The sequence below is a fragment of the Pristis pectinata genome, chromosome 29 (genome assembly GCF_009764475.1).
Source record: "Pristis pectinata isolate sPriPec2 chromosome 29, sPriPec2.1.pri, whole genome shotgun sequence".
Lineage (NCBI taxonomy): Eukaryota > Metazoa > Chordata > Chondrichthyes > Rhinopristiformes > Pristidae > Pristis > Pristis pectinata.
The window spans coordinates 291588-314138 of NC_067433.1; the positions used below are offsets into that span (position 1 = coordinate 291588).

General features: G+C 42.0%; 1 protein-coding gene across 1 annotated transcript in view; it reads right to left on the reverse strand.

The window, feature by feature from the left end:
- gmcl1 (germ cell-less, spermatogenesis associated) overlaps positions 1 to 22551 on the reverse strand; it is a 138174-nt gene that overhangs the window by 81203 nt on the left and 34420 nt on the right. The window contains exons 4-7 of the mRNA XM_052040840.1: positions 13736 to 13833; positions 8305 to 8417; positions 5128 to 5193; positions 1954 to 2038 (exon numbers count right to left, since the gene is read on the reverse strand). Of these exons, the coding sequence (XP_051896800.1) occupies positions 1954 to 2038; positions 5128 to 5193; positions 8305 to 8417; positions 13736 to 13833 (362 nt within the window). The remainder of the gene's footprint in view (positions 1 to 1953; positions 2039 to 5127; positions 5194 to 8304; positions 8418 to 13735; positions 13834 to 22551) is intronic.

Here is a 22551-nt window from a genome sequence, read left to right on the forward strand (position 1 = left end):
TAAGGCAACAAGTGCACTGGAAGGTTAAGCATATGTAGATCATCGATTAAATTTGTATTACTTTTATAATGAATATAGCATGAAACTTGATAGATGGCTGCTTTTCCTTTTGCTATACCATGTATTATTTGCAGCCTCCTTGTAGATAAACTACAGCAGCTTGATGTGATTCCTGTCTGGGCATTAGTCTTCATTGGAACCCTGCAACCTACCCCACACCACCAAACTATCAATGTCCAGGGACTAGAAAAAAGTCAGACTAGTAAAATTATGAGTGTTCTTCCACACGGCATGCAATACTTTTAAGTTGAGAGATGTGCACAGGGAAAGGGTGAGATAAGTGCTTAGCAGTCATTACGACTTTATGGAAGTTTCCAGAATTATTAACACAGTGTGTCAATATTCTGGTTGGGGAAGATGGTCTTTGCACAGAAATGTTTGAGAACCACTGACTTAAACAATTTGGTAAAAATTAATCTCTCACCCATTGCACGCCACACATTAGACTGCGCTCCATCAGAAGGCTGAAGTAAGCAGGTGAATGGACACCTGTAACTTAACCTTTGATTTGCAATCACCAAACTTATTGATTTTTTTTTCTCATTCTGGCAAAGGAGCAGTCTAATAACTCAGCCCTAGCAGTATAGTTATAAATAGGATCAGAATGGTTAGTATCTGTCACTAAAATGGTACAGCGCCTGCCCTATCATTGGGCCATTCTTGTCATTGTCACTAAAACTATCAAAAAAACAGAAGTAAAACATCTTTCTAAACTCTGGACTTTTCCCCAAGGTAGCACAATGTTAGGAACTAAGAACCAGGAAGGGCCGGTCCTCAGTGCAATACAGGTTTGGTGAAGAGCTCTTGGCTTGTCCTGTACTCATCATTTGTAATGTCAAGGTTTAACCAAAGCTCCTCAGTCCACACCTTGATTGGCACCAAGTCTATTTGCTTATTGCCTTACACACTAGACTAAAATGGTCAAGAGGAGTCACAGAGGCATCATAGAGTAAATCAGCATGGAAACAGGCCCTTCGCCCAACTCATCCATGTTGACAAGTCCCAGTTGCCCGTGTTTGGCCTGTATCCTCCTAAGCCTTCCCTATCTATATACTAATTCAAATGTCTCTTAAATGTGATTATTCTACCTGTCTTAACTACTTCCATATACTCACCACCCTCTGAGTGAAGAAGTTACCCCTTTAAATCTTTCACGTCTCATCTTATGCCCTCTAGTTTTTGATTCCCTTTTCCTGGGAAAAAGACTGTGTGTTCACTCTGTCTAGCCCCTCATGATTTTATACACATCTATAAGGTCACCCCTCAGTCTTCTACACTCTAAGGAATAAAGGCTGAGCCTACCCAATCTCTCCCTGTAACTCAGGCCCTTGAGTCCAGGCAACATTCTCGTAAATCTTCTTTGCACTCTTTAATTGACTTTGATTTTAAAATTTTCATGCTGGTTTTCAAATTTGTCTGTGGCTTCGTCCTACATAGCTGCTCAGTTCCACAAGACCTCTTGCACTCCTCTAACTCTGGCCCTGTTCACTTTGACTTTAGTTGCTCCATTTCGGAGAAGCATACCTTCAGTGTCTGAGCTCCAAAGTCTAGAATTCTCCCCCAAATCATCTTGATCTTTCCTCTTTGACATGTTAAAATCTTTCTTTATGGCTAACCATTTTGGTCTTCGATTAAAACCTTATATTATTTTTGATGATTCTCACATAGAACAGTACAGCACAGGAACAGGCCCTTTGGCTCACAATCTCTGTACTGAACACGATACCAAATTAAACTAATTCTCTTCTGCCTGTACATGATCCATAACCTTCCATTTCCTGCATATTCGTGTGTCTAACAGCCTCCTGAACAGCACTATCGTATCTGCATATGACGCGTCTCGGGAAGTTTTACTATGTTAAAAAAATTATATAGACGATGCAGTGCGAGTACCTTCTTCAGTGCAGTATAAACATCCATCTCCACCTGCATCACAAACAGGTCAGGAGAGCTCACCAGCTTCTCCATCAGACCTATACTGGATGAGGAAAGAAAAATACATCATCATCTGAGCTAGGGTACATGCCAATAGCAGCATCACTAATAGAGACTTATGTTATTTTACGAGTGTCTGGTAAACACAAGGAATCTGATTTCATCCTCTACTGGATGAGCTGCATTGAATGAAGGCCAGCTGAAGTTGGGACTCCTGAAATACAAGCGGGACAATTAGTTCTTGTGACAGCTCCATCGCAATGGCTACAAACGTCAGTGAACAGCATAACTCAGCTCCATGGCAACCAATATAATGAGTAGGACAGTGGAACATCACCGTCCTAAGGTAGCACTGTCAGTCAGAATTTCAAAGTCTGCGATGAAGGGGGAAATTTCTCTGCCGTATTTGCTAGTAATAAGAGGTATTAGAGTCGTAGAATCATAGAGCAATACAGCACGGACACAGGCCCTTTGGCCCAACCAATCCATGCTGATCACAGTGCCAACCCAGCTAGACCCAAATTCCTACATTTGGTTCATATCCCTCTAAGCCCTGCCCCTCCATGTACCTATCCAAGTCCTTCTTATATGACATTATTCTACCTGCCTCAACCACTTCCTCTGGCAGCTCGTTCTATATATTTACAACCCTCTGTGTGAAAGTATTGCCTCTCAGGTCCCTCTTAAAGCCTTCCCCTCTCACCCTAAATCTATGCCTCTTAATTTTGGACTCCCCTACCCTGGAGAAAAAACGTTAGAGAAAAAACCATCCACTTTAACTATGGATCTCAAAATATATTTCTATAATAGGGTGACCAACACAGTACTCCAAGTGCGGCATCACCAACAACTTATACAACTACAACATAATGTCCCAACTCCTTTACTCAGTGCCCTGACTGATGAAGGCCAGCGTGCTAAACGTCTTTTTCAACACCCTGTCTACCTGTGACGCCGCTTTCAACAAACTATGCACTTATGCACTCTCCCTGTAATCTACGATAACCTTCTTCACTATCAACAACACCTCCTAATTTCATGTCATCCACAAGATTATTGCTCAAGCCTTGTGCATTCGCATCTAACACCGATCCCTGCAGCACACTGCTAGTCACTGGCCTCCATTCCAAAACAAAACCTTCAACCACCAACCTCTGCTTCCTAACTCCAAGCCAATTTTGAAACCATCTAACTAGCTCCACCTGGATTCCATGGGACCTAACCTTCCAGACCAGCCTACCATGCGGGACCATATCAAAGGCCTTACTAAAGTCCAAATAGACAACATCCACTGCCCTACCCTTATCTACCTTTTTGATTACCTATTCAAAATAACTCTAAGAGACTTGTCAAGCACAACTTTCCATGCACAAAGCCATGCTGACTCCTCCTAATCAGACTCTGTCTATCCAAATACTGGTAAATCCTGTCCCTCAGAATTCCCTCCTGTACCTTCCTCACTACTGACGTCAGGCTGGCCGGCCTGTAGTTCCCTGGCTTGTCCTTGCTACCCTTCTTAAACAATAGAACGACATTAGCCACCTTCCAGTCTTCGTGAACTTCAACTGTGGCTAACACCAGGTCTTTTCAGACATTTCGGCACCAGTTCTGAGCAATATGTCAGCTATAATTTCATGGAATTGTACCTTACACTTGGAAATTGGCCCATGTTGCCAATTCTGAAAATAGCAGTTCAACTCATCCCAATCCTCTGGTCTTTTCCTTCTGATCCTGCAAATGCTTCCTTTGGAATGTGGGATTGGTAAAGAGGCACGATGATTGGCATAGACGCAATGGGTCAGAGGTCCTGTTTCTTCGCTGTCTAGCTCTTAGACTCTCTATAACTTTATCTATCGAATTTCCTTTCGAAAGTTGCTTCAGCTCTGAAAGGCTGAATTGCTGTGTAAAACAAGTTCTCCTCACCTTGTCCTTTTGCAGTTATCTTAAACCCATGTCTCTGTATTACTGACCCCCAGTGGAAACTATTTCTCTTTATTTAGTTGATTGTAATTTTAAATACCTGCATTAAAATTCCTCTTAATCTTTTTTGCTCCAAAGCCATTCCAGCTTCTCCAGTCTTACATAACTAATACAAGAGACAGCAAATGCTGAAATCTGGAGCAAAAAATAAACTGCTGGAGGAACTCAGTGGGTCAGGCCGCAGCTGTAGAAGTAGAGAGATGGTCGACTTTTTGGACCCTGATGTTGGGTCTTGATGCTGGTTACCCAAATGTCGACCATCCCTCTGCCTCCACAGATGGTGTCTGACCTACTGTTTGTTGTTTGCTTATGTGCCTCAAGAGTGGCTCCATCCTTCCTGGAATGTGGCTAAATTGATTAGAGCATTTTATACATTAAAACATTTCAAATGTATGTCATTGCTATAGCACGTTACAGGAAATCCTAAAGTCAAGAAATCTGCCCTCTCCAACTGGATTCTTTCTTCTTCAGCCCTTTGCCTCTTCTACCTATCACCTCTCAGCTTTATTACATCTTCTTCCCCTCCCCCACCCACTACTTTCCTCCTTTCACCTGGATTCGCCTTATCACCTGAACTCACCTATCCCCTGCCTGCAGGTACTCCTTCCCTTCCCTCCCCTCCTCCCACCCCCCCCACCTTCTTATTCTGGCTTCTGCCCTCTTCCTTTCCAGTCCTGATGAAGGGTCTTGGCCGAAATGTTGACTGTTTATTTCCCTCCATGGGTGCTGCCTGACCTGCTGAGTTCCTCCAGCACTTTCTGTGTATTGCTCCAAATTCCAGCATCTGCAGAATTTCTTGTGTCTCATACCTGACGTTTAAATGTGTTTTTGTTCTAAACTAGCACAGAACAAGTCCAGGATTAAAGGGAATTTTTTTTTATTAAATGTAAAGGCCAAATATTACCTTGAATGGCTAAAGAGCAAATATAACGCAAGCAAAAAATTTGGTCATTCTTGAAACTGTTTGATGCTGAAAGGTGAGATGGATGACACAAATAGCTTCTCTCAATGAACTTATGTTATGAACTTTCAAGATGAGTATTGTCACCATTTAAATATTGAACATTTCAGTGACAAGCCACGTTTTACATTTCTTTTTCCCTAAGCTGGGGACAGAGAAGGCTTTCACTTTCAAAACAAAATGTGAATTACCTCAGTTCTTTCAGGAGTTCGACACTTTGGTGTGTCATGAGATTGTTTAAAAGCCACTCAAGACATCTGTAATTAAAACAATTCAATAATTAAAAAAAAGTCTATGGACTCCAGTACCTTTATGTTTTGTACTCTATTCTAATTACTAGAAATAAGACTTCTACTCAGATTTAGTATTTATAAACAGATTTAGAGATCAACACAGATCCTGTTTTATAGACCAACCCTTTCTTGATTTCTCTTGGAACCTGAGGTCCTTCTGCAATCAGGCACTCACCATCAGGGAAATCTTGAGGGTGAACCTTCACATAACACTTCACAGGTGCAACATGCCCTGATTAATTAATTGCTATTATGAGCCAACACATTTGAAGCTTCACTAGTTCATCAATTATCAGCATGGGATACGATTTCATTCAGGAATGAGATGAAGAGAAAGTTCTCCTCCCAGAAGGTGGTAACTCTTTGGAATTTTCTTTCCGAAAAGGTTATGGAATCTCAGTCAGAGTTCTTTCAAAAAAGCAAGCTAAATACTTCTATATATTCAGGAAATTGAGATGTGGGAATAGTGTAGGAAAATAGTGAGAAGGTGCAAGATCAACTTTGATTTTCATGAAAGGCAGAGCAGGCTTGAAGGGCCAAATAATCTACTCCACATCCTAATTTTATGTTCTTACGAAATAGAGGATAAGTAGAGGGTCTGCAAATTGCTGTGCAAGTAGTTTTGAACAAAAATAAACCCAGAGACAAATGGTGACTGCCACATGTTGCTTGACAGGTGTGGATGGTTGGGGAAATCATGGCAGGTAGACTGGGGAAAGACATGAAAGATGAGAAGTAAGTGAAATTGTGAAAGTGGAATTGTGAAAAGGCAATTCTGTGTGAAGTTAAGGATAGAATCAGATGCACAACAGCTGTGGCAGGGTTTGCATGCCATTACTTCCTCCAAGGTGAAACCTAACAGTATAAATGGTAGTGATGATTCACTCCCTGATGAGCTCAATGCCTTCTATACATGCTGAGAGGGAGAATAACACTGCACCTGTGCGAAATCCTCACAGCATCTGGCTACCCTGTGATCTCTGTCTCAGAGGCCGACGTCAGAACATCCTTCAAGAAGGTGAACCCTTGCAAGGCATCAGGCCCTGACGGTGCACCTGGCAGGGTACTGAAAATCTGTGCTGACCAACTGGCTGGAGTGTTCAAGGACATCTTCAAACTCTTAGTGCTACAGTCTGAGGTTCCCATCAGCTGTAAAAGGACGTCAATCATACCGATGCCCAAGAAGAGCAGGGTGAGCTGCCTCAATGACTATTACCCAACAGCACTCACATCTATTGTGATGAAGTGCTTTGAGGTTCGTCATTGCTAGAATTAACTGCTGCCTGAGGAAGGACCTGGACCCACTGCAATTTGTCTACTGCCACAACAGGTCTACAGCGGACGCAATCTCACTGGCTCTCCACTCGGCTCCGGAGCACCTAGACAACAGCAAAACATACATCAGACTGATGTTTATCAATTACAGCTTGGCATTCAACACCATCATCCCTTCAGTAGTAATCAACAAGCTTCAAAACCTGGGCCTCTGTACCTCCCTCTGCAACTGGATCCTCAACTTCCTTATTGGGAGACCACAGTCAGTGCGGATCGGTAGTAACATCTCTTCCTCACCGACAATCAACACAGGCGCCCCTCAAGGATGCGTCCACTGCTCTTCTCTCTACACTCGTGACTGTGTAGCTAAGCACAGCTCAAATGCCATCTATAAATTCGCTGATGACACCACTGTTGTTGGCAGAATCTCAGATGGTGATGAGTACAGTGAGTTAGATCAGCTGGTTGAGTGGTGTCGCAACAACAACCTCACACTCAAGGAAGACCAAGGAATTGATTGTGGACTTCAGGAAAGGGAGGTTGGGAGAACACACACCAATATTTACTGAGGGGTCAACAGTGGAAAGGGTGTGCAGCTTCAAGTTCCTGGGCATCAACATCTCAGAGGATCTATCTTGGGCCCAACACATTGATGCAATCACGAAGAAAGCATGCCAGCGGCTTTATTTTATTAGGAGTTTAAGATCTGGTATGTCACCAAAGATGCTTGAAAAACTTCTACAGAAGTACAGTGGAGAGCATTCTGACTGGTTGCATCACTGCCTGGTATGGAGTCTCCAATGTGCAGGATCGATAGAGGCCGCAGAGGGTTGTTGACTCAGCCAGCTCCATCACGGGCACAATCCTCCCTGCCACTGAGGACATCTTCAAGAGGCAGTGCCTCAAGAAGGGGGCATTCACCATTAAGGACCCTCACTATCCGGAACATGCCCCCTTCACGGTACTACCATCGGGAAGGAGGTACAGGAGGCTGAAGACCCACACTCAACGTTTCAGGAATAGCTTCTTCCCCTCCGCCATCAGATTTCTGAATGGTCCATGAACACTACCTCATTATTCCTCTTTTGCACTATTTATTTATTTTTGTAACTTATAGTAATTTTTATGTCTTGCACTGTACTGCTGCCGCAAAATAACAAATCTCACGACGTATGTCGGTGACAATAAACCTGATTCTTTAGTGTCAGGAAATGTCTGGAGATTGTGGGAATCAGAGATTCTGAATTAAAAATTGAAAATTCAGAATGCAGTGAGAAATAATACTGTGTTCCCTGAAAGGCATTTATACCAATGACTGTGAAGTCCAAGAAGTTCATCTGTTTGAACCATGCTGCATTGTTGAGAGTAAAACAAAACCTGAAGTACATTTCTACGTCCAATCCAACTCCTTGAACATAATGGAAGTAGTAAATACATTGAGCAAAAACAGGCCAGAGGATTAGCCAGAGTTATGGGTATATTCTCCTTGCTGCATCAGAAGAAACTGCACAAGTCAGAGGGATGTCTGAAATCAGAGCAAGTCCATTCTCTGAATTGACTTGATAAGCAGACTATATATGAGAGATACAGGGAGAGAAATCTATCGTTGGTTGCTCATGCTAAATACAAACAAAAGTATTTTCACATCTCTGCTGGAGCTGACAGAACTAAATGTGTGGAGGTAAGTACAACCAACAGGCTGATACTCTCGCACAACTGAAAGACAGATTTCTCAACCATAATGTTGAAACAATGTGACAAAGTTATAGAGCAAGTATCAGAATATTTTCCAGTACTCACTTTTGCTTTACTGAGTCCAGGCCATAAGTCCCAGCTGCTGTGTAGAAGCCACAAACAGTTTTGGAACTGATTGTTTCCTTCATGGTTTCACCACATTGTTGAATCAAACTGTCCTTCAAGAATCAAAAAGAGCAAAAGAGATGTGAGCAAAGGAGCAATAAAAGGCAGCAGGAGCTATAATACTGCGTGAGTGAAGTCACGCAACACAACTGAAAGGGTCCTGCCTAGAAGTCCTGAGTGAGAACATATCATGGGAATACATAATCCAGAGAGGCTTGTCTGCCCCTTAAATGTGTTTTACCATTTAACGAGATCATGCTGATCTATGGCCTAACTCTTTTCCCCCAAATCCTCTAATCCCTACGATTCACAAAAATATCTTAAACCCCTTCATTTAGGAACAAACTTTCTATCTGATTAGGAATGGGAAGTATCTACCTAAGGTTATGGAAGTTCCTTTGTTGGAAGCTGAGCCACATAGTTGGGACAGAATGAGGGGAATTTAATTGAGACCTCACAGCAAACAATTTGTTGCTTGTTTAAAATCTATGCAACATTACAGGGCTGAATTTACTGTGTTCTATCCTAGCTGAGTGTACAAAATAAGCAACAAAACAAAAAGCAAGTCACAGGATTACCTGTCCACAAAGTGACCTTCAGACCTTGCAGATATTAATACTTAGTTGCAAGCACTCAACATGTACTATTATGGTAGCCACATAATATTCTGTTTTTGAAATTTAGTTCTATTGGCTTTGATACAACCAAATCTTCAAAGTAGAATACAATGTGCTGTGGCTCATTTTCTGCATTTGGCACAAATGACAAAAATTGAATGTCCATACCTTATTTGTTTACTTCTAAGTGAGCACTGTACTTCAGATAAACCTTAGATTTATTTATAAAGTGCCATCAAGAATTCTAGCCAAATAAAACAGTGAATGCACCTGATATTATTGATCCACAAAACCAACTCTGCAGCCCAATGGCAGATATACTGCTTCCAAACTTGGACTGTGATTGTGGAAAGCATTTTGAGCTTTGTGTATCAGGTGTAAGTACAGGTGGTGGCCAACTGTGACAACTTGAGTGAGATGATCAGTGGGTAAGCATAATGGAGAATGTTAACTTACATTGCTTTATCAAGGTACAATGATTAAGTAAGCCTGGTGACAACATTAGGCATTAATAATGAAGATTCTCTGACATTAGATCAAGGTCAAATTTATCATCATCTGCATAAGTATACGTTTGCACAGGTACAATGAAGAACTTACTTGCAACAGCATTACAGGCACATAGCATACACAACATTCACAAGAAAAACATAAATTAAACATAAATTATACAAAATTATACAAGAAAGAAAACAATTAGAACAATGAAAGCAAAGTCCATTGTAGTGCAAAGTGATCATTTTGTTGCAATGCTGAGGTAGTGATTAAGCTAGTGCAGGTTAGTTCAAGAACTGAAAAGTTGAAAGGACGTAGCTGTTCTTGAAACTGGTGGTGTGGGACTTCAGGCTTCAGTACCTTCTGCCTGATGGTAGCTGCAAGAAGATGGCATAGCCCAGATGGTGGGGATCTTTGATGGATGTTGCCTTTTTGAGGCAACACCTCATGTAGATACTATCAATTGCGAGAAGAGACGTACCAGTGATGTTCTGGGCCGAGTCCACTACTCTCTGCAGCTTCTTACGTTCCTGTGCATTTGAATTGCCATACCAGACCATGATGCAACCAGTCAAGATACTTTCAACAGTACATCTGCAGAAGTTTGTTAGTGTTCAGTGACATGCCGAACCTCCTTAAGCTTTTAAGAATGTAGAGATGCTGGTGTGCCTTCCTTGTGATTGCATCTATGTGCTGGGCCCAGGAGAGGTCATCTGATATGTTAACACCCAGGAATTTAATGCTGCTAACCCTCTCCACCACCAGTGTAGACTGGCACATGTTTGCCCTCCTTCCCTTTCCTGAAGTCAACAATCAGCTCCTTAGTTTTACTGACATTGAGCGATAAGCTGTTGTTGTGGCACCACTGAACATGTTCCGGCGCACCACCTGTGAGTCATCCAACAACTGTGTCATGTCGATGAATTTGTATATGGCAATTCCAGCTGTGCTTAGCCACACAGTTATATACGTATACAGAGTAGAGCAGGGGACTAAGCATGCAGCCTTGAGGTGCATCTGTGTTAATGGTCAGCGAGGAAGAGATATCGTTACCAATCTTCACTGATTGAGGTCTGCCGATGAGGAAGTCTAGTTGCAGAGGAAGGTACAGAGGCCAGGTCTTGAAGCCTGATGATGTTTGCATGGGATGATTGTGTTGAACACCGAGCCAGAGTCAATGAACAGCAACCTGACATGTGTGTTCCTGTTGTCCAGATGGTCCAGAGCAGAGTGAAGAGCCAGAAAAAATCACATCGGCTATTGACCCGTTGCGTCAGAAGGCAAAATGAAGCAGATCCAGGTCACCTCTGAGGCAGGAGTTGATTCATGCCAAAACCAACCTCTCGAAACACTTCATTACAGTTGATATAAGTGCTACCAGAGCAGTCATCGAGGCAGGTCACCACGCTCTTCTTGGGCACTGGTACAATAGATGCCTTTCTGAAGCAGGTGGGAACCTAAGGCCACAGAAGAGAGAGGTTGAATATGTCCCAAAATACTCCAGCCAGTTGGTCCACACAGATCTTTAGTACTTGGCCAGATATGTCATCTGGACCTGATGCCTTTTGTGGGTTTACCTTCTTTAAGGATGCCCTACATTGGCCTCAGAGACTTGAGATTACAGGGTCATCCAGAAATGTGGGAGCTTGTGTGGGTGTGTCATAGTTCTCCCTATCAAAGGGTGAATAAGAGGCATTGAGTTCATCCAGAAGTAATGGTTCATTGCCACTTCTGTTAAACTGATCTTTTCTTGTAGGAAATAATATTGTGCAAGCCCTGCCACAACTGTTGAATGTTCATCTATGATTCCAGTTTAGTCCAAAATTGCCTCTTTGCCCTTGCAATGGCCTTCCAGAGGTCATACCCTGGTTCATCCAGGACTTCTGGTTGGGGAAGACTTGGAATGGTCTTGTGGGTACACACTCGTCCACATATATCTTTATGAAGTAGGTGACGACTGTGGCATATTCATTTAGGTCCACTGACGAATCCACGAACATGGTCCAGTCCACCCACTCGAAGCAATCCCGGATTCACTCCTCCGCCTCTCCCATCCAGCTCGTCATAGTCCTCTTCACCAGTGCTGCGCTCTTCAGTCTTTGTCTGTAGACAGGCAGAAAAAGCACAACCAGGTGGTCGGATTTACTAAAGTGCGGATGAGGGATGGAGCAGTAGGCGTTCTTGATGGTGGTATAGGAGTGGTTGAGTCCTCTAGTGTTGCAAGTGATGTGTTGATAGTAGTTAGGCAGAAACTTCTTAAAGCTAGCCTGGTTAAAGTCTTCCCCCATGATGCGGCAAGTGTTGGGGTATGCTACTTCGCTCTTGGTGATATTCCGCCTGGGTGGTCTACAACCCAATGGTATGAACATAGACTTTTATAATTTCAGGTGATCTTTACTTCCTGTTTTCCTCTTTCTCCTTCCTATCCACCTCCGGTCCTCCCATTTTTGTTCCCTTTTCCATATACCCCACCAGCCTCCCGTCATCCATTTTCATCCTCCTCCTCTGCTGGTTCCATCCACCTACTACCCACACTTCACCCACTAGATCCCCTTCCCCATCTGGTTCCATCTGCCCTTTATCTCCCCTTTAAATGATTCCTATTATCACCTTCCTTACTTATCAGACTCCAGCACTTGTAGTCTTTGTGTCTCTGCTTATCACCCTTCAGTCTCTGTATCCACCTTCACTCTCCATTCCCTCCAGCTGCGCCTTTTTTCCTTTTCTGCTTCCACCTATCACCCACTTGCTACTGTCTCCCAACTTCACCTCTCCCCTCCCCCACCTGGTTCCTTCTGTCCATCATCCCTCATTCCTTCTTGGTCCACCTAACACCTACTGGCCTGTCTCACAACAACAACCCCCCCCCCCCCCCCCCCCCCCCCCCCCACTGGCCATCTTCCTGCTCGTCATAGTCCTCTTCACCAGTCCTTATACAGTCTCAATCTGAAACATTGACAATTTCCTTCCCCCCCCCCCCCCCCCCCCCCACAGATCCACAGATGCTGCATGACCTGCTGAGTTCCCCCAGCAGTTTGATTTTTTGCTCCAGACTCTAGCATCTGTAGTCTCTTGTGTCTCCAGCTCTATAACTTACGACTAGGATGCACACAAGAAAGCAATAAACCCCGAGATGCTCAACCTTTAAAAATCACTGAACCTCTCTTTAGAATGTTATCCCTAATGGTAATGCTCAGAGTGCTGAATGAATACCAGGAAAGTCCAAAGCAAACCAATCTTAAAATCGTACAACTTAGAAAGAGGCCTTTCAACCTACTGAAGCTTTTGCTGTCCTTTTTTAGAGCAACTCAATTTGTACCAGGCTCCCAGCCTTTCCCCATATATCTGCAATCTTGTAAAGATCTTATTCTTCTTTATTTTTGGCTCCCATTGAAACTGTATCTACTTCCTTGTCAGATAGGGTCTTCCAAATTTCAACATTTCATTCCATAAAAAGAATCTCATTCCTCTTCTGTCTCTGTTTCATTTGCTATCACCTTGAATATGTGAGCTTTTGTTACTGCCTTTCAAGATAATTTCTCTCTTTATTTACATTAGATAAAATATTCACAATTTGATACAGCTCCATCAGATCTCCTCTTGGCCATCCTGCTCAAAGGAGAAGTAGCACAATTTCTCTGGTTCATACATAGAACAATAATCCCTCATTCCTCAGACTATTCCAGCAAATAACATACACTGGCCAAATCCTTCACGTCCTTTCTAAGGTCTGATGCTCAGAGCTGGATCCAATTCTGTAACTGAGACCAAGCTAGTTCTGCTGTTTCATAACACTGAAAGATCCCACAAAGGTCAGGGATCAGAAATGTTAAACTCTGCATGTTTCAAGTTTCTATATGACCTGTTGAGTATTTAAAATCTGCAGTTTTAGTTCAATAAGCAGGTCTTCCATAGCAAATTGAACTGCAAACACAGCACTCATAAAATTAGTGGGTATAAATAGACTTTAATACAAAGCTATTTTGCTTAAATGGGATATTACTATTAATCCTTCCATATACACGTGGAATTCATTATACTTTGAGAGTGAGAATAGGATAAGGGTTCATTGTGTATGCCATGGCAATAATTCAAACATTTTCTGAGACTACCTGAATATTTAAAAATGTTGAGAATTCTTTCCAAATTCATTTGAGAAGAGGTACATACATGGGGGGAGAGGGGAAAACAACAAAATGATAATTGTGATGAGTGTCACAAAGTGCTTCCATTCCAAATTATTCTATTTTGACTCTTACCAGCTGTAGCATGCAGGCTGCTGCCAGAATCGTTACCACCCGACTGGGTTGGATTAAGACATCGTCTCTGTACAACGAGCCAAATGCCACTTGCAGTGCTGCAGGAGAGAATAATGCAATAACAGTTTGAAAATTCATAACCACACTTAACAGAAGGTAGGTAGACCCTCACACATCAACAAGTACCTTTCCAAAGTAATTTTGGATTCTCTTTCCCTTAGCAGACAGCTCAATAAGCATGGGACATAAATTTAAGGTACTTGGCAGAAGGATTGGAGGGGTGCTGGGGAATCAATTTTTCTACTCATTTAGTGATGGGGGCTCTGGAGCTTACTGACTGAAAGATGGTGGAGACAGAAACACTCATCACAATTGAAAATCTCTGGATGAGCAACTGATGTGCTGTATTCTGCAAGTTTATGGACAGTGCTAGGAATTGAGAAATGGTTTGATTATCTTTTGCAAATGGAACGGGCACTATGGAATGGATGCCGTCCTTCTGGTTCTATAAATTTCTAAAAATCTATCATTCTGCCACAGTGAAGAACATGGGTTACTGTATTGCTAGGTGATTTACCTGTGAGTACCAGGAGCCCAGCATGTGCAGTTACTCCAGCAACAAGCTCCTATGATCATTAGGTGTGTCAAGCAAGTACTGGCATGAGCAGAAGAGAAAGGAAAGAATAGTGAGACACTGCCACTCCTTTAAAAAATATGAGTTAAAAGTAAGGTGCACAGCTGCACCCTTTTCTGGGCCTGATAAACTGTGCAGGGTTTGTCAACTGGGTTACTGAAATGAAAAACCGAAACAAGCATCTGGTTACCCGGAAGCAAATATTCTAAATTAGTATGAACAAGTTAAAACAAGTTCTTGAGCCTAGAAAACCTGAGCTCACAACTTGGTGGGCTGCAGCTCTTGAAGGCCAAGAAGTTTAAATGTGCTTTCACATTTTGCGTGTTTGCATTTTTGCATGTTTGTCAGTGGTGCCGCAACAACAAGAAAGAGCTTACATTTCTAAAGTGCCTTTCACAACTGCAAAGAGTCTCAAAGTCTTTTACAGTCAACAACAAACATCTCAAAGTCACTGCTGCACTTCAAGATTGCTGGACTTGCCAGCATTAGGGATTGACTAGGATCAGTAGATCTCTTCCTTACATCCAGTCAGTTTCTGTTGGTCACTTGTAAGGGCAGGAAGGAAGAAAGGGGAAAGAAATAGTAGTGTGATATGTTGGGTGGTGCAGGAGCTGTGGTGGGGATTGGGGGAAATAAGATTCTTGAGTGTGGTTCAAAATCTGATACTGCAAACTAAATGTCAATCATTAAGATCAAAATCATTAATTGGGCAAAAGAGGAATCAAATAGTGTTGCAAACAGATTAATCTCAAGCAAGAGAATCAGTAAGGTGCTCTTAGAATCCTTGTGCAATCACAGAGAATTTTAAAATCAGTCTGATGCACATTGATCTTAAGAGCACTGCTTACAATTGCATGAATGTTTTAGTATGTCTGCATTAAGATGCAGCATACATTGTCTCTCAATGTAATAAAACCTGCCATGGGACAGCGAGTGTCTTTTTTAAGCAGTGTGAACAACATTCCCTTGATCCACAGGGACCTAGAATGGAATCCAACTGGAACTAATGGTGTGAGAGACTCCGGTCTCTAGAAGAGATCAACATGAAACAGGTTGGTGCATCCCTTTCAGTTTAATCAAGCTCAGCACAACACTGATCATAATTCAGCTTCCACAACACGTGAGAGACGCTGACTGCTGAAAAGAATGGATGCCATAAAGCATAAAGGGAATACAATATGCCGTTGGTGTAGAGTCCAGGAGAGCCTTACCACAAGATTGATAGAAAACAGCAAAATAAAGCAATTTAACAACTCACTGCTCCCACTTACCTTGCTTTTCTGGAACTGTTTGTCTGCAAGCCAATCTCCCATGATGTCTCTCATATCACAAGATACTGTGTTTTTAAGGTAATCTGTCCACAACTGCTCTCAGATCTACTCTTGGTATTATGTTCTTCCTTTGAATTTTCCCATGATCACTAAAACTCTGCTAGCTACATTCTTAGTGACACTGCTTCAATCAACACCATGCCCACTTACCTGCCTTAGCTTGTTTTTAAAATTCACATTTTCAAATTTCCTGCTTCCTATTTCTACAATCTCCTTTAGTCCTATCAGCCTCTCAGATTTCTGCATTTCTCCAATTCCGGTCTCTTGCTCCCCCACTAGTATTGGTATTGGTTTATTATTGTCACTTGTACCGAGGTACAGTGAAAAGCTTGTCTTACAAACCAATCGTACAGGTCAATGCATTACACAGTGCTGTTACATTGAGTCAGTACAGAGTGCATTGATGTGGTACGGGTAAAAATAATAACAGTACAGAGTAAAGTGTCACAGCTGCAGAGAAAGTGCAGTGCAATAAGGTGCAACATCACAACAAGGTAGATCGTGAGGTCATAGTCCATCTCATTGTATAAGGGAACCGTTCAATAGTCTTATCACAGTGGGGTAGAAGCTGTCCTTAAGTCTGGTTGTACGTGCCTTCAGGCTCCTGTATCTTCTACCCAATGGAAGAGGAGAGAAGAGAGCATGTCCCGGGTGGGTGGGGTCTTTGATTATGCTGGCTGCTTCACCAAGACAGCAAGAGGTAAAGGCAGAGTCCAAGGAGGGGAGGCTGGTGTTCGTAATGCGCTGGGCTGTGTCCACAACTCTCTGCGGTTTCTTGCGGTCCTGAGCAGAGCAGTTGCCATACCAAGCCGTGATACACTCAGATAGGATGCTTTCTATGGTGCATCTGTAAAAGTTGGTGAGAGTCAAAGGGTACAAACTAAATTTCTTTAGCCTCCTGAGGAAGTAGAAGCGCTGGTGAGCTTTCTTGGCAGTGGGTTCCACGTGATTTGACCAGGACAGGATGTTGGTGATGTTCACTCCCAGGAACTTGAAGCTCTCAACCCTGTCGACCTCAGCACCAATGATGTAGACAGGTGCATGTACACCGCCCCCTTTCCTGAAGTCAATGACCAGCTCTTTTGTTTTGTTGACATTGAGGGAAAGGTTGTTGTCATGACATCATTCCACTAAGCTCTCTATCTCCTTCCTGTACTCCGATTCACTCTCCGAAAGACTGATCTTACGTCCTCCACTGTGATCACAGGTTCAGCTTCATTGGTGGCTTCATTAGCGAGCATTGCCTCAAATATTATAGATGATTTATAAATGTGAGTTGTTGTTTCAGCTACCATTCCTCTTAATATAATCCATCCTCTTGTTTTTTTTAATGAAAATAAAAACACAGAAATGCCTTTTTGAGAGCTCTGGAACTCTAAGCCACAAGGTTTGGACAACACCATTCCATCTCAAATAGATGTTTTAATTTTATGTTAGAATCAGCCACACACTTTAATCCTCTGTCTACCTTCCACTGTGTTTTTGATCTTCAACAATAAAGCTCTCTAAGCTTGAGAAACAATAAGTTGTACTTTGATTAAGCTTGGATATAAAATCAATGCAAGTTTTGCTAATCATTTAGTATGAGGGATTTGCAATTTCAAGGCGTTGCCAAGGTCTTCAGGACCTGACAATGAGTTTGGTAATTTTGTAGTGTCACGAACCAGCAACAAAAGAAACACACTGAGCATGATTCAGTGTTAAAAACTATTTTATTAATCACTACTTATGACCATACGTAAAATAAAAGTAAAAATGTTAGTATGTTAGAATTCAAAAATGTTAAACCTTGAACGTTAACCCCAAAACTAAACTCTTCGTGTGTGTGTGTGACAAAGTCCCAAACTCCAAGTTCAGGAATGGTTCTTAAAGTTCAGTTCCGCAAGCCATAAGGTGAAACATGAGCAAGGGCTTCTTCAACAACCACCGTTGTCTGAAGATAAGACGTAGATGTAGAGAAACAGAGAGAGAGTAATTACGAAGTCCAAATGTTCCACGATGGAACCCAAGTGACACTTCAGTGTTTACTCGGTAGTGACTTCCTCACCCCGAAAAGCATCCGAATCGTGGTCGTCCACACAAATACCTGTTTCCTTCTCCAGGTCAGCAACAAAGTGAACTCCACCGGATTACTTCCAATTTCCATACATGGATTTCAGTGGCAGACACAGTTATTGTTTCTCATCCATTGATAGAGAAAACTAGCAGGCTCTCTCCCTTCTGACTTCTTCAACAATGTCATTACGTCCTTTATTTTCTATTGACGTAAGCACACGACACACACACACACACACACACACACACACACACACACACTCTCTATCTAAAAGGGACATTCACTGAGTCCGTAACAGTAGAGAATGATTCAGCTGTTCTCATTCGTACTTTTGGTGATCTGCTGCCTATTTACACCATTTAGGTATCTGCCCACCACTCTGGTTTAAGTGTATTTCCACAGTGGTGGACTCCTCCTACACTGAATTTGTAGACATCAATGACTGCCATGCAAGAGCTCGACTTCCAACAAAGAAAAATGAGGTAGTTATTTTTGGTGTATGAGAAATCACCTGAAGCCCAGTTTTATGAAAATAGTGATATAGGAAGATAATGGGGAGGAAAACAGTCCACAAGTGCATTTACTTAGAGTGACAATTCTATGAAATTTGTTATTAAATACACATATAAGAAGAAAGCAAGAACATGGAATAATAAATTATAAATGTTTTGATTCATTTAAAAGCAGCAAGCCTTTTTTTATTAATTCTTTTTCACTTATTAATTTTCCCTTGCACTGATCTCCAGTGGGCTGCTGATAAGCAGAACTGTTGAATACATCAACTTTAACTTACTAAACTAAAAGGTTTTCATGCGTATTTATATACAATCTTAACCAGAAATACCACATAATTATATTTTCATTCCTTTAGTTGGCTAAAATAAGAACTTTGACAACTTGTGTCTTTATACTAATGGGTAATCTCAATAATGCAGATGCACACCAATTTTAATACGACTTTCCAGATAGTTTACCCACAAGATTGGCAAGAGGCTGACTTTGCACCCGGCCCAATTGTGAGTTGCGTGAAACCAGTGTTATTTTCAAAATGGGCATAAAGGATAAAAATTATCCTCCAAACATCCCTGGGTTCAGGGCTCTGTACCAGAACATTTAAAAAAAAGTCAAACTGTGCAGGAAGAACAGAACTAATTTAAAGCAACAAGTCTGATTCTATCTAGAGGGCAGGCACGGTAGTGTAGCAGTTAGCATAACGCTATTACAGCGCCAGCAACCTGGGTTCAATTCTGGCCACTGCCTGTAAGGAGTTTGTACGTTCTCCCCTGTCTGTGTGGGTTTCCTCCGGGTGCTCCGGTTTCCTCCCTCATTCCAAAGACGTACGGGTTAGGAAGTTGCGAGCATGCTATGTCGGCGCCGGAAGCGTGGCGACAATTGCGGGCTGCCCCCAGAACATTCTACGCAAAAGATGCATTTCACTGTGTGTTTCGATGTACACGAGCATTGTATCCACTTATAGACACTTTGCCTCATTAAATATTAGAAGCAGATACAACAAAAAATAGCCATTATGGAATCAAATAGGAATTTAACTTAGAAAAGTGATGCATTTTAACATAGAACCTAGAATAGTACAGCACAATACAGGCCCTTCAGCCCACAATGTTGTGCTGACCTTTAAACCTCACCTAAGACTATCTAACCCCTTCTCCCACATATCCCTCGATTTTAAATTCTTCCATACGCTTACACTGTATCTAGTAATCTCTTAAACTTGACCAATGTACCCACCTCCACCACCATCCCAGGCAGCGCCCTTGAACTTCCCACCCATTACTTTAAAGCCATGCCCTCTTGTATTGAGCATTAGTGCCCTGTGAAAGAGGCGCTGGCTGTCTACTCTATCTATTCCTCTTAATATTTTGTACACCTCTATCATGTCTCCTCTCATCCTCCTTCTCTCCAAAGAGTAAAGCCCTAGCTCCCTTAGTCTCTCCTCATAATCCATACTCTCTAAACCAGGCAGTATCCTGGTAAATCTCCTCTGTACCCGCTCCAATGCTTCCACATCCTTCCTATAATGAGGCGACCAGAACTAGACATAGTACTTTAAGTGTGGTCTAACCAGAGTTTTATAGAGCTGCAACATTGCCTCGCAGCTCTTAAACTCGATCCCTCGACTTATGAAAGCTAACACCCCATAAGCTTTCTTAACTACCCTATCCACCTGTGAGGCAACTTTCAGGGACCCGTGGATATGGACCCCCAGATCTCTCTGCTCCTCTACACTACCCAGAATCCTGCCATTAACTTTGTACTCTGCCTTGGAGTTTGTCCTCCCAAAGTGTACCACCTCACACTTCTCCGGATTGAACTCCATCTGCCAGTTCTCAGCCCAGCTCTGCATCCTATGAATATCCCTCTGCAATCTTTGACAATCCTCCACACTATCCACAACACCACCAACCTTTGTGTCATCTGCAAACTTGCCAACCCACCCTTCTACCCCCTCATCCAAGTCATTAATAAACATCACGAAAAGCAGAGGTCCCAGAACCGATCCCTGTGGGACACCACTAGTCACAGCCCTCCAATCTGAATGCACTCCCTCCACCACAACCCTCTGCTCTCTACAGGCAAGCCAATTTTAAATCCACATGGCCAAGCTTCCCTGGATCCCATTCCCTCTGACCTTCTGAAGAAGCCTACCACTTTAGGAAGTTAAACCGGGGCAGGACATACGTAGTGAATGGCAGAACCCTGGGGAATGTTGTCGAACAGAGAGACCTTGGCCTACAAGTACATAGATCACTGAAAATGGAAACACAGGTAGTGAGGAAGGTGTATAGAATGTATGCCTTCATTGGCTGAGGGATTGAGTACAAGAGTTAGGACATCATGTTCCAGTTATACAAAATGTTGGTTAAACCACACTTACAGTATTGTGTGCAGTTCTGGTCACTGTACTGTAAGAAAGATGTGATTAAACTCAAGAGGGTGCAGAAAAGATTCACAAAAATATTGCCTGGATTGGAGGGCTTATCAGAAAACATTAAATAGACTAGGTCTGTTTTCCCTGGAGCGAAGGGAAAAAAATTACGTGGAATAAAATTCTGAGGCACACAAATAGGATAGATTGCCAGAGTGTTTCCCATCACAGGGCTGTCTAAAACTAGAGAGCATTGGTTTAAGTTGAGAGAAGGTTTAAACGGAATTCGATAGGTAAATTTTTCACTGGAATGAGCTGCCAGAGGTGGTGGTGGAGGCAGAACAGTAAGAACATTTAGAAGGCATCTTCACAGATACTCGTGTGAGCAGGGCGTAGAGGGATATGGAATTAATGCAAGCAAGTGGCATAAGTACAGGAGACAACTACGTTACGGCCGTTCAAGTTATGGAAATTCGCCCTTACAGAATTCACAAATCACTTTCCAAAAATTTGAGACGAGGAATAAAATTCACTTTCTTGGAACTTGTGTGGGGACAAAAAAAATCAATACAAAATTTTTCTTTCAACTCACGTTTCTTGATACACGCGCACATGATGCAACTTCACGTTATGGAAAATCATGATGTGTCCTGTTTTCTTGGAACGCAACCCCACCGTAATGCGGGGCCACGATGGTCGACATAGGCACGATAGGCTAAAGGGCCTGTTTCTATACTGTACAACTCTATAACTCTATGATACTGTATGTTAAAGGGGCTAAATTGTTAGAAGTGGACATATATACTCACATTACATTTCCAAAAGTTTAAGTTGAGAGATGACTTGATTGAAATATTTAAAATTATAAAGTGGTTGCTGTATCATGGAGGTTATTAACATGCAAACTGTAATTTAAGAATAACACTTGGAATCTGGTAATCCAGGGTGATTATGATTTTTCTTAGCTACCTGGTGCAATGTGCAGGACCTTGGGGAGCAATATACAAATATTCTTGCTAATTTCAGTTTTGATAGGGTAGACAAAGAAAATCTACTTCCTCAGAAAGGGCAATTCAAGAAGCAGAGAGCATAATTTTAAAAATTTTAATTTTTAGACATATATTAAGGGTACAAAGGGATTTGGAAATAAATTCCGTATACAGATTTAAGTTACATATTGGCCATGATCTAGTTGAATATTGAAACAGGTTCAAAAGGTTGAACTAGCTGCTCTTGTTCTTTGTTCCTAAATTAGCAAGAATACATATGCATTACTCCCCAACACGCTGTGCCCTGCACCGAAGCAATCAGTAAAAATCTTAATGCCCCCCCCCACCATTTACTGGAGTTCAAATGTTCTTCTTATATTCTAATTTAAATTTTAGTAATCTTGATGATGCAGTGAGACAACGTAAAGAATGACCCATTTAGTTTTGACAGCATTACAATTGCAGTCGGCTATTTTCTTGGAAGATGAAACTTATAAACCCTCTGACGTGGTATGAAGTAAGTTTAATGACCGGATGAGCTAATAAAAAAGCAGTGAGGGGATGAGCAACCCTACGACAGTTGATTAGATCAATATGTTTCCGTAATTACTATTTTATTTTGTCAGAACTATTTCTAATTATTTTCCGGTGCAGGATAGAAGCCTATCTAAAGAAGCTTCCAACATCATTGGTGAGCTTGGATTTATTTAATCTAAGTATTTTGATTAGTCTTGTTTGGTTTCAAACTGTGCATCAACTTCAGTTTATATTTTAGTTGATGTTTAATAAAAAAATGTCAGAATAGCCAAATTTAGAATAGTGGTCCTGGCCATAATTTATACCTCAATAATCATCACTGGAGCAGTTTTACTTGATCATTGCTGCTTGTGGGAGCTGCTGCATGCCTCTTCAGGAACTG